Below are 18,545 nucleotides of genomic sequence, written 5' to 3' on the forward strand. Positions count from 1 at the left end.
AGGTGTTATTTGGTAATTGGGATGAGGAGGACTAAACTGAAAATTGTATTTAAAAAAAAAAAGGACTGAGAAATATAAAGTTGATGCAGGATGGTAATCGTCCACAGTCATGTAAAAGCGTTTTTTGTCTTTCTGTATATTTTAATTTGTTTTTCTCTTCGGTTTGCAGTTTGATTGTTGGTCTTGCTGTCAGTTGTTTCACTCTGCTCATTTACGTATTCACTTAGTTGGCTGCTCTTGTGCCCCCATCTTGTTTCTCCTGCGTGTCACTCATGAATATATTCATGCCAACATCATCAGGGTGAATCTCATTAGAAAAGAAACAGTGTCGTCAGTTTGGTGTGTTTCTCGTGGTAAACAGAGTTTGGCTCATATTCACCCCACTTTCCCAGAGGAAGACAGAAAATGTATGTATATATGTATAAAAAAAATGAATAAAGAGAAAAAAAGTATGTGTGTGCATATGTATGATTTTTTGATTTGTGTGAGTCATGTTAAAGACAGACAGTGGTGGAGGCACAGCTCCGTCCTTGGAAGTGAAGCTGAATAACAATAATTCAGCCAAGCCACGATGGGGAGTTTTGCACCACTGGCACATAACTTCAAAGAGAGTTTGTGAGAGGTACAATGGAGATTGACACAATGTGCACATCTGAAGCCAACAGTCCACATTTTGCAGTGATGGTGTTGGAGGTAGATGCTCGATGCTTACGTTGTGGGGAATATAAATGAAGAGGAGCGTCATTCAGGGCTCAGGGTTTATTCTTTATACTTGATTAGGATTAGCTGACTCCTCGGTGACCGCTAGTCTTCATGCCCTCCCAGATGAGAGACAGAGAGAGAAAGAAAGTTTCTTTTTTTTTTTTTATCCTCTGTGTGAAGGATAGAGGGAATAGCTGAGGGATTATTAACGCCTCTATCGCGCATCAGAACTCAGCAGCTTGAGTTTTCTCTCCACCTCCAACTGACCTTTGAAGAAAATCAAATCAGAAAGTCACAAAAAGACATTTTCACTAGTTGAATTCAGCTCCAGAGGGACCAGGAGCTCCCTCTTGTGGCTGTAGGCACTCTTTGTCTAACTGTCAGCCCAACAGTAAACCCCTCCAGTGTATCTGAAGTCATTTAAAGCTCAGTAACCCGACCAGTAGAGTAACACTGCCAAGCGTTGGGGTTCAGTTCACTCTGCAACATCCTAGCACTGTAAGCCACTTTAAACAAAAGTTTCCCCTCTGCGGCATATGTTAACTCATATTTTTGGAAAACATGACAGCTCTCGATGAGGTCGACAGTTTTTGCTTTTAATTCCAATGCAGAGTAACCTCTCTGTACCCTGATACCTGTCTCCCTCACCCAGTTTCTCAATGGGCTTTCTGCAGGTTCACTCAGCTGAACGGTAAATGCTCTGCATCACAGGAAAAAACAATGTTTAAGTCACAAAGCCGCTTTCTGCTCAGCTTGCGCGACTAGCGCCGAGAGACATCTCCATGGTTACGGAGTTTGACTCAGACAGCAAGGTGACGCGTAGTCATTGAGGATAACAGAACGAGGTACGAGAGGAGAGTGGAGCGGGAGACGGAGAGAGAGAGAGAGAGAGAGATGCAGAGAGAGAGAGGGGATGGGGGATTCTCTGTTTCATGTGAGGGTGTAGTGCCGAGAGCTATAGGAGCCTGCTGAGTGCAGCTGAATGTGACAGTGTGTGTTTTGGAAAGAGAGAGAGAAAGAATTGTGCAAGCTCAAGAGGCTGGCGGGTTGGAGGGGGGGCATTTGTACAAGCATTTGTGCTATATGTAGTGTGTGTGTGTGTGTGTGTGTGCATATATGTGTGAGAGGTGTAGAGGAGAGTTTTATCTGTAAAAGGGGGGAAAGAAAAAGACCACCCAGGAGAGGTGACAGGAGAGTAATTCTTATTCAGAGTGAATTTCTTGAGAGCACCACACACACCACTACTACCCCACCTTCGCATCCTCCTTCAGCCTCCGAGTTCAGATGGATGATGTTATCAGGAGACTCGGGGGCTAGAGGGGAGCAGGTTGCTTGTAAGAGATCCTTCCCGCGTTGTTATCTCCATATGTGCAGGTGAACGCTGGAAAGCGACCGAGTTATTTGCAGCACTCAGAGAATCATGAATATTAACTGTTAAAGGGTCCAAAGAAGCGTGTTTGTTTTCTCCTTGCCTTCCTCCGGTCTGTGTCTCGAGGAGGTGTTGATTATGGGGGCCTCGGCCGGGTGATTAACACAGTGATCGCTACTCAGGCGCAGGGGCTAGCACACTTAGCGGTAATTACACTTAGCCCCGCTGACTGCTTTCTCCGGCGCTCTCTCTCCGTCACACACGAAGGCACACACACCCCTGCGGGAACAGAGCTGTGCAGCTGGAAATGACTCAAAACAGAAGAAAGTTATCTATTACAATTAGGTTATTGTCCTTTAGTATTACGGCTTTTGTTCCTTTTTTAAACGATTTAATCGTTTGCACATCCAGATGCAGCATAATGACCATAATAATTCCCTCAAATATATGCATACTGGAAGTGTGAGCGTACATGTGCATAGAGGGCACTGGCTCTGGTCTGCCTGCTGTTCTCTTCTCTCAAGAGGGGAAAGGAAGGGGGAGGAGGCATATAGGTTAATAATGTTGTCACGCCATAAGGGCCGAAGGCTTGTTCTCCATCCCCACACACAAACATATAGGCGGTTTTTCTTTTTGTTTTTTTTTTATGTCTACCGCCATTTCTCCTGGCAAGGGAACTGAGACGAGAAGGAAGGACATTGTTTAAATTGGTTTCTAATGTAATTATCGAGATCATAATCATAAAAACGTTGCAAAAGCAATTACGCAGCAACAAAGTAATGTTAACAGAAGACAAAGGCATAGAAACGAGCAAACCATCATCTCTGGCTGTCTCATAATTCAAAGCATGTTCTTACATATTTCACACAAAGAGTTAGTTTTATTGGATTTTCTCTTTCGTGAAGAATAGTATATATTTTGTTTACTACTGCAGCAGAAGTGAATTTTGCTTGCATATTTTGGTCTTGGACAATACAGCTTTGCCTCACATAGTACACCCTGCTCTCCTCTGCAATGCCAGGCCTGCCTGTAATTGCCTACACTCTCTTTCTCTTTTTTTTCCTGACATTTGTGTGGTGAAAGTCACGGGCTATGATTGACTCCAAGGGGGCCAAATGATGGACAGATTACAGAGGACGGACAGAGAGAAAGAGAGTCGGATAAGGAGAACGACAAAGGACTGGTGCAATTAGAAGTTTGCCAAAGTGAAAATATCTAAGTGTTAATCTCGCTGGGACTAATCAAGACATTGTTCTGAATCTCAGTTTATTCTTTGTATTAAATGCTTTGTGACGCAGCGTGCATGACTTTCCTCACTGCCCTTCCTGGGAGGCTTGGTCTCAGCAGGATCTACTTTTACATCCAACGCTTAATTCAGAAAACTGCTGAGTTGTCCACGGAAATAGCCTGAGCACACTGTGGGAAATCTTTTTATAATACACTGATGAAGTATCATTGAACTGCAATCATATCTCTCCTGAAGTCTACTGGATGTAGAAATCTGATAGCAGAGTGAGAGGGCTATGTCACAGGATATACAGTAGCATGGACCAAGCATTAGGTATCTATTTCAGTCAGCGGATGGCTCAAGGATCCTATCAGAGCTTTAAATAAATTCATCAATACATTTGATTGAAAAGACAGTTGTGGAATTTCTCTCAAGGTTGTGTCCAGAAATGGCCCCGCTGTCTTGTGATGTTTACTTGAACATTTAAAGCACTGCTGTTAAAAGTGTGACTGTGAACTCATCATGTGGAGGATGGTTCATAAATGTTAAAGTTTAAGTACCTGACTGCTGTTGTGTTGTGCTTTCATTATGACCTTAAGAAAAAAAAGCTGCTGGATGTCATTGGCTTTCCTCTTTACTCATTAATATAGATGAGCCCAAAGTTTGTTACCTTGATGAACTTAGATTAAAAATTAATTAAAATTTTACTTTGGTATTTTGAACATGAAACTATAGGAAAAACCGTGCATTCATTTGCTTTAACATAATCTGCAAATGTTAGCATGTCCATCTAACTAATTAATCACCTATAGTCGCAACCCAGCGTTTCTGTCAAACCTTATTAAAATATCATTAGCCAGCTTCATTATTTTGGGGGGATTACGTATGTTAGGAATATCTCAGTTTTACAACTAGAACATCAACTGTGTAGGAAGTGACCATAGCAAAGTGTAACAGGGTGGTCATCCGCTGTATTTCCAAACTCTGTTTAGTCCTTATCCTCAAAACTTAGCATCACTGTTCCTTACATTTGTACATGGATCATTATCTGAAGATTTTACCAGGACATCTATCTTTAGCCTCTTTTTGCATCATAACATCAATTAGCTTTAAAGATTTAACGGGCTGTAATTACAGAATATTACAGAAATGGAAAATAATATGCACAGTTATGTTTTTATTATTGTATAATTTGTATTATTATTATAATTACAATCAAGTAAAAATAGGATTTGTTATGTTTTTGTCACCTTAGAATGAGCCTTTTATATATACAGACGCAGTGGGTCTGCTTCCACAGAGTCGGCCATGTTTCTATAGCATTAACAGACAAACAAACAAACTAAACACCAGGTTATTTCCTGCGTTTTACCGCTACTGTACTTTTTCCCTCATGCTTGGAACGGATGGCGAGTGGAGGGGGCTGCTAGCTCCCACTAAATCCAACAAACTGGTCCTTTAAATTGAGCCAGCTGGAAACATTAAAAACTCTTCCGCCAATTCACAGAGTTAGGATCAGCTAATTACAGCTAATAAAATCTGCTAGCGACAGTGGTCATTCCAGCCAGCAAAACCGACAGTTGTTGTTTACTTCTGTGTAGAATCAAAGATCTGTTGCATTATAATTTGCTGTATCATCAGTGGATGAGGATGCACGGGGTACAAAATGGTTGGAATTTGCTTCTCCTGGATGTTTTAAACATTTAGTTTGTGCTTATTTGACAGCGCAGAAAGTAGAAATGGACAAAGTGAATTCATTTTTTTGAACTTTTCAACTTCCCGTTTGTATAAACAAGAAAGAAACAACCACAAACTTCTGGCTGTCTCCTCCGTACCACCACAGTGCGACCGCAGCATCTTGAAAGCAGTCAGATTCTTCTCTGTGCTGTTTGCCAACTCCCGGGACTCACAGGGATTCATATACTGGCACATTTCCCTCCCAGCGTTAGGGTTACAGTGAATTAGCAACAGTCTTAAAGGGACGTCGTTTGAACAAACATCGAAGGGGTAATTGTCAGTACAATGTGTGAGTTAATACATTATTTAATATGTAAGGTGTTTAATCTGATAATCATGGTCACGTCACTCAACCTAATCTCATCTGAGATGTAATGGAGCGCCGTATACTGATACACATGACAGTGTTGCCTCTCCTGTGCAGGCCTGTGTGTGGCTAGTGGACGGACATACTATAAATATTTCATACTAGCCCACTTTCCTCCATGATTCTATGGAAAAAAAAGAAAGTAACACACAAACAAATATCACTCCTGTATGAATAAAGCCTGCCAAGGAAGTGAAAGGGCTTTGAGGGGGAGAGTGAACAGCACCACCGGAACAATGTGTTTAGAATGGGAAGAAAGGGCGATGCAGTGAAGTTTGGTGAAGAGATCAAAGGAAACATAGTGCAGAAAAAAAAGAAGAAATGTGTGGCGGTCGGACATCCCTAAATAATGTACAAGGGTTATTTAAAAATTTATTTTTTATCATGTATTGGTTCTTCCTCATTTTTCTTGCCTGTAATATTGTGACAAAAAATGAACTCGAGCATTCTGGAAGCAAAGAGTCCGGGTGCTCTGCAAGCTGATATAAGGAATTGATTATTGATTTCCAGGGTTGGATCAGATTACATTGAAATGTAGTCAGTTACTGAATACAAATAACATGATCGTTGTTATTGATAACATTTGCAGCTTATACGTAAGTAATACGCACAGAGGTGCGGCGTTTAGCTCACTTGGTAGAGCAGCCGCCCCATGTGCGAAGGCTTAGTCCTTGCTGCAGAAGGCCAGGGTTCAGAAATGAATAAAATTAATTTTTCATATCTAGCATTTACAGTTAGTCAAATCAAATTCCCCTCACAAAAACAGTACTGACACAAACTGCAGGTGTATACTGTGTATATACTACAACTGTTTTTGTTGCTGTTGACTAAGCTGAGGACTTTGCACTTGTAACACAAGAGGAGCACTTACACAAAATATCCACCCTCCTCATTCTGTGTAAATAAAGGAACATCAATTCTATTATCCATAAATCATCATAAATAAATAAAAAATAAAATAAGACCTTGTATGTTAGACCAGACAAGTGTTGAGCATTGGTTATCAAAAAGAAATTCATGTTTAAAAAAAAAAAAAAATACAGAAGCAAAATGTTCTCAAGTAATCCCAATTTTTGCATTGCAGAGGGAGCCTCACGCCCTCATAATGTTTGCTGAAACCCTCTGGAGCCCTGCTGTTGCATGCCTCCAGCAAGGGTAATATAGAAGTGAGGGAGAGTTCTGTATCTCTTATGGATGTTTATACCAAGCCCCTTGGTAAGAAAAATAATTTACATGCAAGGTTTGTCTCTTGTACTGATTGTAAGGCACCTCACAGAGATTAACCCTGAAATTGTGACTTTAATCACATCATGCCAATACTCATCATAAAGGTTGGCAAGCACACAGGGACACATAATATAGTCAAGCTGACTGATAACAAATTAAATTGTAAGTGACACAGTATGGTGATGCGGCATTATGCCAAGACAAATGGGTTATGTTCACTGCAATTATTGACTGCACTGAGAGCTGTCAAAGATATATGAACAGCTCAATAGTTTTATCTTGGAATAATAAGCCCTTATTAAGCACTAAACTCCCTCTCCCTCTGTAGCTGCCAAAGTAGTTAACCAGATGGACACTGTAGTGGATTCTTTTATCTGATTCTGTTGCAAAGATGTAAAAAAAAACAAAATATATGGGGACATATTTCAGCTGCACACATAATCTGCCAGTTTCAAGGAATTCACTTGAATTTGTTCGAATTGAAACGACTGTGGCACTCCTCCAAAATTCTCTGAACCTCGGAGGAGCTGTGGGACAAAACAGTGGACGGCCACCAAATATTACATGCTCTACCCGCCCCCTCTGCTTTTTCGCTCTGTGTGAAATCTTTGGAAACCAGCCATACAAAATGCTCTTAAGCAGCAGAATCCTGACAGAGTGGTAGGGAGAATGTTGAATCTCTCTAAGGGTGCATGTATTTAAGTCATACCCTCTCTCTCCATGCCATATAAATCTCTCTTTAAGTATGTGTGCCAGGTTCCTTAACAATGCCGTATTTGCTCAGTGCCATCATTAATAGCTGGTAATGGTTCGCTAACTGAATTTGTGCACATTTAGGAGTCAAGCCTTGCCATTTGGATCCTCCTAAATGTATTTCAAACATATGGAGCCAGTGGTCTGAATAACGAAGTAAAATTGTCCACTGGTACATGTGCACTTAGCGCGGTAATTCATCCAACAAATGATGCTTTATTTTAATATATGCGCAGAGCTCCGTAGCCACGTGACGCCCAACAAATGCGTTGCTTTGACAGGGTCGTCACACTGGAAGGTAGACAGTCCCAGAAGATAAAACAGGGCACAAGCCATGGGATCAATCCGCATTACCATAGCCATAATCGCCTGGATTGATTCAGCAGCAAAAAATGATCATACCTGAGGAATGGCTCAATTTGTCCGGCACAAATTGATGACACAAGTGGAGGGAGGGAGGGTCAGTGGGGACCTCAGATGTGGATCAGGGTCCATAAGAGCTCTGAGCAAGGAGATCAATAGGGCCTCACTGGGCATGGCTTAGTGTTACGGCTGTCGCCGTTTCGCCCCGGCGTATATGTGTGTGTAGTATTTGTCTCCCCACTATAGGTAAATGCAGGTGTGCGGTTCCCGGTCCCTGGTTGGCCCCAACCTGGAGGAGGCGGGGACAACTTGGTCGTGGCTCTGCATGGCCAGGATTGGTGCGGCATCAATCCCGTGCCGCCAATGAGAGCGCCCCCGCAGCAGCATCACCGGCATTTAAACTGCAGCCGCCCGAGCATCGTGGCGGCTTCACTTGTTGTTTGTGTGTTCGTGAGCTCGCCTCGTTTGTGTCGGATGATACTCGTTTGGTGTTCGTATGTATCTGAGGATACTAGTTTGTTTGTGTTTTGTAAACGGAGGTTTTGTGTTTGGTTTATTGGGACTGGGCAGGGTTTAGTTAGTTTATATCTACTGATTACATCGTAGATTATTTCTGTTAGACTCATTAGATTAAGAGTGCTGTTTTGGATGTGTTTTTGTTACTTAGAGTTAGACTTAGTTAGTGAGGTTTTTCTTTCTCGTTTGGTTTTCTAGTTAGATATAATAGGCTCTGTTTAGAGTTCTTCTTTTGTTATATTTGTTTGTTCGTTTAACAGCACTTGCTCGCCCTTAGTTCCCTTTTGCCTCACCTCCTTTTGTTAAAACAATCTTGAAACTTTCATTTAATAAAATACTTTTGTTTAATAACCTTTACAACCTGGTTTTATGTTACTTCCTTTCATACCCCTTCATCTGGTCGTAACACTTAGTGTCCATAATGTGATGTGTACATAATCAATAGCTTTCCTCCGAGCTGGCAGATGGGCCACTGGTGTGGCGTGGGTTATTTTTCTTCCCACACAGCATCTTTCCTCCCTAAAACTAAGGAGAGACAGAGATGCAGGCAGAGGAGACAAAGTAGGGTGTAATTGCGTGACCACAGGGCTGTCACTGATGACAGGACATTTAGAAAGGAGTTAGTGGGCCTATCGAGTGTTTCCTGTGGGAGCTGGAAGTACACGGGGAAAGGTGATTCTTGCAATATCAAGAGTGGTTGTGCTGACAGGTGGCTGATGATGGAAATCGAGAAAGGCTCAAGAGAGCTTTTAACTCAGTGGCTCCTGCATGTTTTCTCCTCTGGATCAGCTTCACCCATCCTGCTCCCAGAGGATCTAATACTACCTTAAAGGAGCCGTGATGGTGGGTGTTGGTGGCGAAAGCGCATTCACACGCTTGACGCACAAGAAATACTCTCCTGAACTGCTGCCTACACTGTCGCTGGCACTATATTTTAAGCTGTCCCTTGAGGAGTTGAGCCAGCTGGTTTTTTGTTTTTGCGAGGACATTCATCAAGTGATTTAGTTTTTCATGATGTGTTTTATAATGTGCTCAGGAGCAAAGACCAAAGTATCCGGAGGGAAATCCTCAGAGTATTGTATAAAAATAAAAATCATGTGACATCTAGTAATTCTCTCTCTCCATCTGTCTTTCATCTCATCATAAACCTCAAAGCGAGACAGCTTTTTTTTTTCCAGCACATTTCCAGTCATGCTAAGCAGAATAGAGGGAGGAATAGTAAAAGATCCAGAATAGCCATGGACAACTAAAGCACGTCACACATCACCTAATCATCTGAGGACATTACCTTCCTGTCTAAGCCAATCAGGTCTCATGACTAGCCTAACCATGACCTGACTGTGGCATCCTGAGGTCATAAGGACATGGAATGATGAAGATAGACAGAGGACGGTGACAGAAAGGGCTTATATATAATAAAACCTGTGTCATCAGACTTTTTTTTTTTATACAAGTCATGTCTTTATTGTGACAGCTTACATTTGGTGCATTTAATTTAGCTAAGTAGCTTGTAGTCTTCATAAGTGGCATATTTCTTTAAATTGTCTTTTTATTTTTGCTATTAAGCACTAATACAATCATCTTGCTGCTCTCTAGCATATCATCTCAGATTATAAAGTAGGTCTGTATGCAGGCAGCTTGGGCGGAAGGTAGCATTGATTACTTGAGTCAAATGATCAGGGTATTAGTGACATTTTAATCCCCGTCGTTTTATCTCTTTGAACTCCTTTTCAAAGAATTGCTCCATTGATATGGGTGTCCAGTTCAAAGAAATATCTTGTTTCCTGTCTTTGTTAACTTTCCTCCGCTGGGTCACTTCCAGGTCATTTGGCCTGGCTCGCGCTTGTTTCCGTCTTTTAATCCAACACTCGTGGCATTTGATGCTATGCTTAATGCCACCACACATGCAAATTAGGGGCAAAGTAGACTGAGTCCAAGTAATTGATCTTCTTAACTACTCCCACTCAATTTACAGTAGGTTAATGCAAGCCACCTCAGGATTGCTCATTCTCTCGATCAAATGTCATTTGCTGCTGTCCATGAGCAAGGGGCGCATGGATGTGTAGGAAGGTGAGATCGCATGGGTGTGGGTCAGCGAAAACATTAATCACTTTCTCTCTCTGTCTGTGAGCGTGAGTGCGTTTGTGTCCATGCCCACGAGTCCGTTCATTCAGCTGTTCATAGTGCAGTTCACTTGTTGTGGAACATTAGAAGATTAACTGTCTCCTCTGCGTCAGTTAATGTGAATCTAAATAAAGAAAAGTTGACCTCTAAAGAATGAGTGACCTTTTGCTTGTATATTCATAAATCACATTTATACTTGTACTGTATAAATAAATTAAATAAATCCAGATATGTAAGCGGATGTCAGTGAGCCTATAAACTGAAGCGAAATCATTATCTCATTCTATAATCTGTTCTTCCAATTTCGGAGCTGACTTGGTGCCAAGGTGTTCAGCAACAGGGACACAAGCAAAAGTCCTCTGATCGAGTGGCTTGGCACCAGAGGGTGAGCCTCAAACGGGCTTGCCAAGAAGTTCAGGGGTACGGAAGCAATCTGCGTCTTTCAGCTCAGTGCCAGGCCAGACCCAGGTTGCACTTAGCTGCTAATAGGTTTAACCTAATCAGTGCCAGCATTCAGTTAGCGGTAACACTTCCTCTGCTGAGCTATGACACCCCCCTTGTCCCTCAGTTGTCTCTATCATTTCTTCTTCACCTTTCTTTCTTTAAATACATTTTAATACATTTATGATTGCGTATCTCAGGCAGCGGCTCTGGCCATTAGCCACTTTTTTTCCCCAGTGCGATCACTAATGGATAGACATTAGAAATTGCTGACCCCTGCGCACTTCTGCAAAGTCATTGAACTCCATTCCTGCGTAATATGTAATATTTTCTAAATTAGGGAAATCTCGCGGAGATGCAGTGACTGACTCCAGACTCTATCTAAATTTATGTAAAATAATCAGCATGTTCTACAGCTTAATGCAGTTTGTGATTAGTATTCTGGTTGCCTTGTTTTTCTATCTTGAGTTTTCCTATTGAGAGTTCAGTCTTTGTTCATTAGACTCTAATAGGTTTTATATTGTTCAGGTCATAGAGGACTTCACACAAAAGAATTAAAATGTTTCCATGCACTGGATTTCAAATGGTTGTGGAAGGTATACTGCAGTACTGTCGAGTTTAGGGCAGAAACTTTCTACCTGTGTGGAAAAAGGACATCAACTAATCCCAGCAGGAGAAAATATGGAGGGAGACTATAGACCTATAAACATGAGGACAGTGGCTTGAGATGTTGGTTTTAATCTTGTAGAAGAAAACAAGGACAAGAAACTGTACAAAAACGGTTTCTTGTTCAATATTATTGGATGTGTGTGTTGGATGAGGAGGAGGGTGGGGGTAAGACCTCTACCAAGGGAGAAGAAGAAGGGTAAAGGGACGGATGATGAAGGAACCTTGAAATACTTCAAACAATCACCATATATGCTCACACAATCTCATTTTATATGTACCAAACAGTCCAGATTTAATCCATCAAGGTCAAGAAATCCTGGTCAAGGTAAAGAGCCTCATGCTGCGCTGACCTCATAGGATTATGCAGGATGTTCTTACCCATCCCTTACTGAGCGGAAGGTACTTGAAGCTATATCAAAGCATTATAAATTTTACAAGAACAAATGGTAGGGTGTAAAAACTAGTCTGCAAGTACTTTTTCTTCATTACTGAAAGCACTGAATGAACCTTTTCAGACCGTTTCCAACAGATAGTGCCTTTTTTTCTGACCTAGTTATGTTCCTTTAGTTGTATTTAAATGTTCTCCTCATGTAATACACACTGTTACATTCATTCAAAGATTGAATCATTCGTTTTATATTACCCTGCTACCTTTCCTTGTCCTGATATAGAATACTGTCATGCTTTATATATCTAATTTGCATATTCTCATTCAAGAACGCACCTGTAGTGTCTTTTGATCAAAGACAGACTCTCCATTTGATTCATCTTTTTCTGTCCCTAATTAAAATCAGACACCTATCATTATGATGATTTACTGTGTATCCCATATCTATCACAAACAACTGACCCATAAAACGTTGACTGACAGAGACACAGTGATAGATATCTTAATTCAACATTTATGACTCATGCACTTGTAATATGTATTTATATCAATTCTGCATAATTGTCCTCTTTTACAGTCTATTAACAATGACAATGAAAGTCATCTTTCACATAAACATAGGAGGAAAATAATATTTTATGTCCTTCTGTGCTTTCTTTTCAGATTCTAGCCATCATCTCGATCCTGTTCATCGTCCTCTCCACCATTGCTCTGTCTCTCAACACCTTACCAGAGCTCCAGGTCATAGACGAGTTCGGCCAGGCCAACGACAACCCACAGCTGGCCCATGTAGAGGCTGTATGTATTGCCTGGTTCACCATGGAGTACCTCCTTCGCTTCCTCTCCTCTCCTAATAAGTGGAAGTTCTTCAAAGGCCCGCTGAATGTCATTGACTTGCTGGCCATTCTGCCCTACTACGTCACTATCTTCCTAACTGAGTCCAACAAGAGTGTGCTTCAGTTCCAAAATGTGCGCCGTGTGGTGCAGATATTCAGGATCATGAGAATATTGAGGATCCTGAAGTTGGCCAGGCACTCCACAGGACTCCAGTCTCTAGGGTTTACTTTGAGAAGGAGCTACAATGAACTGGGGCTGCTTATATTATTTCTGGCCATGGGCATCATGATATTTTCCAGCTTGGTCTTTTTTGCTGAGAAAGATGAAGATGCCACCAAATTCACCAGTATCCCTGCTTCATTCTGGTGGGCAACAATTACAATGACAACAGTGGGATATGGTGACATTTACCCACAGACTTTACTTGGAAAAATTGTGGGTGGGCTCTGTTGCATTGCAGGAGTGCTGGTCATTGCCCTGCCCATCCCCATTATCGTCAACAACTTCTCTGAGTTCTACAAGGAACAGAAGAGACAGGAGAAGGCCATCAAGAGGAGGGAGGCACTGGAGCGAGCCAAGAGAAATGGCAGCATTGTGTCAATGAATCTAAAAGATGCCTTTGCCCGCAGTATGGAACTGATGGATGTGGTGGTAGAAAAGGGAGACGACAAGACCTCCCTCGACAACCACCTGTCTCCAAGCCGCTGGGGCAGCTCAACTAGGCACGCCAGCTCAGAGACTAACCTGAAATCCCCAAATAAAGGAAACCCAGAGTCTCTGCTGCAAAGCTCTCCTCAACGTATAACCATCACCACCACTGGAAGCCCCCAGCGGGCAAACAGGACCCCACAGCACCTCAATGTGCAGAAACTGGAGGAGATGTACAACCAGATGACCAAGTCACAGTCCTTCACTAACCTCAACACTACAAGCTCCATGAGCACTCTGAGCACAACCATGACTGCCCCTGTCTCACCTAAAAAGTCTCAAAGCCCTGATTTCACATTAAAAGAGGAAGTAGAGCTAGAGATGAAGGAGGTAGAACCCTCCTCACCAGATAACTTTGCGAGCTGCTCAGGAGACTTTAGACAACAAGGCTGCGACTCAGATGAGGAAGCTGCGCCCTCTGAAACCAGACTCCCCAGAGGGGCACCAGCCCATCTGGATCTTAGCCAACTGAGGGCCATTGATGACAACAGCTCTCCTGGCATCATTCTCAAAGATGGCCTCTATGAATCCTTCAACCCAGGTGAACGATCAGAGCTCCACATAGAGGAAGGAGAGACCTTTAACAGTGCTGTGGAGAACATCCGGAGCTCTCTAAGAGGGAATAACCCTCTTAAAATAAAGGGGATGAAGGTCAACTTCACCAAAACTTCTGCTGAAGGTCCGTTAACACCGCCCAGCACTACCTCTCCTGGAGACATCAGCTCCAGCATCCTGGAAGACGAGTCCCCCGATGGAGAGCTGTCACCGCTTATCCCCAGTTCAGAGGAGCTGCTCCCAGTCGCAGAGGAGGAGACCTGCCCGTTGTCCCCTGAGAGGCTGGTGGTTGACACCCCACCCGGCGATGAAGAGTCCACAGAGAACCACGATGAGAAGCATCTGATGGAGGTGGCGGGCGCTGCAGTTGCGCCCTTGTCGCCCAAAACAGCAGCTCAAAACTGCACCCAAGGTATGGTTGGGGCAGGCGAGGAGGTCAAGGCTGACAGCAACCAAAGTGGACACAAAGTAGAGAACCACATGTTTACATCCGATATCCACCTGATACCCGGGGATGGCAGCCTGTCTCCGACCTGTGAAACCAGCATGTGACTGTGAGAGAAGCTCTGAGGGACAATAGACCCACTGCAACCTCAGCCTGATGTGTGGGAGAGCAGGAAGAAAAGACAAGGGTGCAGTTGTAGTGACAGATATTTTTGCATGGCATGACAAGTCCCTTTTACTTGTGTTGTTGTCTATTGCTGAAAAAGAAACTGCAGTGCTTCGTGCAGATTTGAGAGGACGACTTTGGGACAAACAGCGGGCTCAGAGAGGAGGCTCTTGAGAAACAGAGGGAATTCATCAACTTATGTAGACACTTTGGTCCTCCCATTGTACATAATGACAGTCTCCTTTTTCTAGCAAAAGAAGGAAATGCACAGAGGGACTTATCTGTAAAAAGCATGCATTTAAAAAAGACAGATATTTTACGGTGCTTAGTTTGCTGAAAGCGCTCCACTGTAAATACTAGGACATCTAAGGCAATGACAATGCACAGGATGGCAAAGAAAAACTGTCACTGAAGGTACAAATATTTGTAATGTGAAATGGGATGGGTGGGGTGGGGGGGGTTGAATTGAGAGCCCTCAGACTGGGTGTTGCATCGTAGCGACCTATAAAAAAAAACATATCATTACCTTTTGTGGAAATGCAAAGTGTTCCCATGACGACCCTGTAATGTTTTTTCGTGTGAAAAATGGTGTATGAAACTGTAACGTTAACATTATTGCTTTTGGTTTTCATAACCACTGTTGAGCTTTCAGTTGAGCATCCAATATTCAATCTTTGAAATAATGACAGCGGGCAAGAAGGACAAAAAAAAACACCTTGATTCCTCTAAATACTTCTGTAGTTGCCAAATACGTATGTAACCAGTAAGGACAGGAACTATCAGATACTGCCGCTATTGAAAATATTTATCATGCAGTTTCAGAAGTTAGGGCAAGGTTTAAGATGTTTTATTCCTTGTTCAACCTTTTAATTCTGCCCAAATCACAAAAATAAATCTTATTTACTCTCTGACTTCAGATATATACATCTAAATGTAGTTTTAAGAATAAAATATGAAATACGTAGGTCTAGATTGGTTGTAGACAAAAATTCTACAGTAGGTAAGTGAGATTCCATAAAACAGTTAAGACTATTTATTGATTCAGTACATCTGGTCATTAATACACATATATGCTTTACACTATAATTATATATTTTGGCAATTTAAAAGGGTTAGACTACCACAAAAAAAATTACAATATTCCTTGTTATATCAATGGACCAAATCAAGCACACTGACAAGCTTTCATCTATCTCAGCTGCATAGTAACATAAACAGTAATAACATGTATTCTGACAGTAGTTATGGGGTTTTTTTTGTTGTTTTTCTTATGATTTGTTTACCTGCATTGTGTTCATTATCCTACTCTCAGCACCCTGATGTCGTTGTTGACATTTGTCCCATACTACTGCAAGTTTATCCGATCCTGCTGATAAGTTAAAGGCATCTTTTTTTTCTTTTTTTTTTTTGTATATCCGTAGTGTCTTGGACTGTAATTTATCGTGTTTTATTGTGAACAAAACTATTTTCAGTCAAACTTAAACCCAAAGGAGTTTTTTTTCTCTCTCTCTCTCGTCTTCTTTCGCGCTTTTGTTTTACACTGACTGAAAATATCTGTTGTATGTTGCCTTTGATTCCAATTTTATTGCTGGAATATTTGTTTGTTGTTTCAGCATGACACTGGGCTGAGTGTACTAGAAGTGTGTTTGTGAAAGCCATACAAACCAGAATGGTACTGACAGGAAGTACGTGGGTGAATTCTTTGTTATTTGTTTTATTTATTTTTTCTTATTATGTTCATGTTTTTTTTTTGTGTGTTCTCACAGAGAGGTGTGGAATGTGCAATACCGCATACTGCAATCTATGCAGGCCAAGAATTGTGGCACTTTATTTTCTGTCTATGGGATTTGTAAGTGTACAGGCAGAAATTACTTGTATTTTTCAAATGTTATATCTTTAATATGAGGCAAAACAGTATTACAACTACCAGAATCTCACAAACAATGCAAAAGAGAATTTTACTTTTACTTTTTCATATTATGTGGCTGGCATTTGCTATGAAGCCTATTTATGCCAGATGCTCAAATTTGATTATCTGTGGGAATAGGGATCCAAATTGACCACTTTTGGCCTTTTGTATTGTTGTTAGATTACATTAAAAAATCTAACAAATGTCTGTGGAAGATATTAAGATAATCTAATTTCAATGGCCACACACAAAGGATTTTATGTTTTTTGTGAATTAACATTGAGAATGATTCTATTTTTTCTAAACCAAAATGGAGCACGACCACAATTTCCTGCCATATGGTGGTTGAAATGATGCATGCCTTTTCATAACACTGCTGTTTATGAGAAGGCAGCAAGTCATTTTGCTTTGTTCATATAGCACTGTACAGAAAATTCTAATTTTATAGGAGAAATCAGGTCTTTATGTAATAGATACAAGTAATGTTATTGAGTTCTCAGGTTTTCTATAACTCTCTGATGTTCCGATTGGATAGATTCTCTGTTTTTTCTTTAACAGCTAATGTCAACTAGTTACTTCTGTACTTTTTGAAAGGTGATGTTGTCAAATCCACATTGATGTCTTGGCTCCTGGTGTAAGGAGTGGCAATATTTCTCCCTCCTCCTGGGTAATCTGTGTACCACATTCAGTGTCCACCCCCATCAGTCTTCAGTGAGGCAGGAAGGAGCACAAACAGAAGGACAGGAGTTTGACTGTAAGAGCTGAGAAATAGACAGGAGGGGAGTGATGAGTTTAAGTGACCACCGACAGGCAGGAAAAGATCCCTACTGTCACTGAACTGATACATCTGATTATTTCCCATGCTGACACCATTGAGTGCTCCAGTCCCTACAGTTTCAGAGGCTCTAACCCCATGGCATGCCCTCAGGAACAAGCGATCAATGGGTAAAAGGAAGGCTAGGATAAGGGAAGTCTATGAGAGTTAAGAAAAGAGGAGAGGTGAAATGGGCTCTTCCCGGGTGGTTACATCACATCAGTGATCAGTTGTGGTCCATATTTCCTTTTGTCTGTGTACATACTGTATGCCCAGACCGACATAATTTAACTCGGTAATCAGAGATTCATGTGAGAGCTCATGGAATTATCTTCCATGTAAAATTATTGATCCCTCATTGGAAACTCAGATTCTTTGGTACTCTCCAAAGTGAAATGTCAGTGGTGGTTGTTGTTGTTTGGAGTTTTCATTTGTCTTTTTTTGTTTTCCTTTATGAAGGTTCGATGATAACCTTCTTGTTAAAAAGATATATTTTTCCTGTATCTGTATGTTCAATTTAACATGATTTCCTTCATCCCTTTGTTCATTGTAACCATGTCTCTGTGTTAGCCTCAAGTAATCCTTCATTTTGACAGGTAGGGTAGAGAAACAAGGGATTTGGATTGATCAGCTATATTCCCTTGGAATGATGTTTGTGTGGATACCAATATTAATTCTGTGAGCAGACAGCAAATGGACTGTGCTCTGTCTTACTGTCTCACAATGGCATTATCATGTGTGATGCTGTACAGAGTGGAAAGGTTGTGTCTTTATTTTCTCTGAGAGAATGGGTAATGTCTGTGTCACTCATGCGTGCTTACCAAACCTTGCTCCCTGAAATGCATAAAGCATTGTTTCTTCTTATTTCTCTATGTATTCTGCCTCTTACATTTTGTTTTCTCTGTTCAGCTTTGGAGAACATTATCATTAGACACATTCTGAGCTACAGACTGTTTCTGTACAAAGCAACATCTTTGTATGCATGTAGTAGTCCGAACAATTATGTGACCACAGAACTTTGTTATGGTACATGTATGTCAACATTTCTGTAGAGCATCGTTCCCCATTACGTCTATTAGCATATGCAGAATAACAAATAAATGTGTATATAACTCATGTGTTTGTGTGCCTGGTGTTCTCTGCTCAACAGTCGAGCTGATGTTACACATCTGTGTTCTCTGGATACATCTTTTGCATATTTACAATTTCTACGTAATATGATACCGAC

The 18,545-nt window shown here is 41.4% G+C and overlaps 1 protein-coding gene across 2 annotated transcripts in view; it reads left to right on the forward strand.

The window, feature by feature from the left end:
- kcnb2b (potassium voltage-gated channel subfamily B member 2b) overlaps positions 1-18,416 on the forward strand; it is a 110,287-nt gene extending 91,871 nt beyond the window's left edge. For both annotated transcript variants that reach the window (XM_027274357.1, XM_010733883.3), the window contains exon 3: positions 12,548-18,416. In XM_027274357.1, the coding sequence (XP_027130158.1) occupies positions 12,548-14,536 (1,989 nt within the window). In that variant the 3' untranslated portion in view covers positions 14,537-18,416. The remainder of the gene's footprint in view (positions 1-12,547) is intronic.
- Positions 18,417-18,545: the final 129 nt, after the last annotated feature.

This window comes from Larimichthys crocea, chromosome XXIII (genome assembly GCF_000972845.2).
Source record: "Larimichthys crocea isolate SSNF chromosome XXIII, L_crocea_2.0, whole genome shotgun sequence".
Classification (NCBI taxonomy): Eukaryota; Metazoa; Chordata; class Actinopteri; family Sciaenidae; genus Larimichthys; species Larimichthys crocea.